The 925-nt window shown below is 45.9% G+C and overlaps 1 protein-coding gene across 2 annotated transcripts in view; it reads left to right on the top strand.

The window, feature by feature from the left end:
- LOC111982841 (TNF receptor-associated factor 4) overlaps positions 1-925 on the top strand; it is a 43,207-nt gene continuing 42,282 nt past the window's right edge. The window contains exon 1 of one of the 2 annotated variants that reach the window (XM_024014467.3): positions 1-586. In XM_024014467.3, coding sequence (XP_023870235.1) covers positions 444-586 — 143 coding nt within the window. In that variant the 5' untranslated portion in view covers positions 1-443. The remainder of the gene's footprint in view (positions 587-925) is intronic. The other variant, XM_024014468.3, reaches the window with a different exon arrangement.

The raw sequence follows: 925 nt of genomic DNA on the forward strand, positions 1-925 counted from the left end.
GTAGGCGGGGCTTTGTACCTAAACAGATGGGATGAGAGCATTGTCTTCAATCTGTCAATGTTACCTCTGCTGAGAGACATATGCCGAAGATTTTCCTGCCGAAGATTTTCCTGCATTTCTAGACGCAGAGGAAGATTGTCAGAAGAAGACATCGTCAGGTTTTTATGCAAAAACGTTTGTACTGTCGAGGATTCCCTTTGTTTCCAAGCACTCGGTCACCCTGTTGCTGGAGAGACGGCGGAACTGAATCGGTCTATACTCGTCTCGTAAACCGATTTGTCACTGGCTGGCGAAGGGGACATGAATATCGGTGAATTTCTCTGTTGACGGCCATCAAAAGAGAGACACTGGTGACATCATACCCCAAATCACACAGGAGGACCGGACACAGAGGCGAAGGGAGAGACATTATTCTGTAGTGTATTTCTACTAATCCTGCAGCAATGCCGGGGTTTGATTACAAGTTTCTGGAGAAACCGAAGAGACGTTTTCAATGTCCATTATGCAGTAAAGCCATGCGCGAGCCTGTTCAAGTTTCTACGTGTGGCCACCGATTTTGTGACACCTGTCTACAAGAATTCTTAAGGTAAGCTGTGTGTGTGTTCCAGATCAAACGCTATTAGCCTATTGGATTGCAATAATGAATTTGCATTTTAATGTGTTCTGTATACACAGCCTAAAAGAACACTGAAAAAACTTGTTTTCAAACTTCTCCCTGTATCGCTCTCGCTCTGTGTGTGTGTGTGTGTGTGTGTGTGTGTGTCTCTCTGTCTGTGTGTGTGTGTGTGTGTGTGTGTGTGTCTCTCTCTCTGTGTGTGTGTCTCTGTGTGTGTGTGTCTCTCTCTCTCTGTGTGTGTGTCTCTGTGTGTGTGTGTCTCTCTCTCTCTCTCTCTCTGTGTGTGTGTGGCTCTCGCTCTGTGTGTGT

The sequence above is a fragment of the Salvelinus sp. IW2-2015 genome, linkage group LG22 (genome assembly GCF_002910315.2).
Source record: "Salvelinus sp. IW2-2015 linkage group LG22, ASM291031v2, whole genome shotgun sequence".
Lineage (NCBI taxonomy): Eukaryota > Metazoa > Chordata > Actinopteri > Salmoniformes > Salmonidae > Salvelinus > Salvelinus sp. IW2-2015.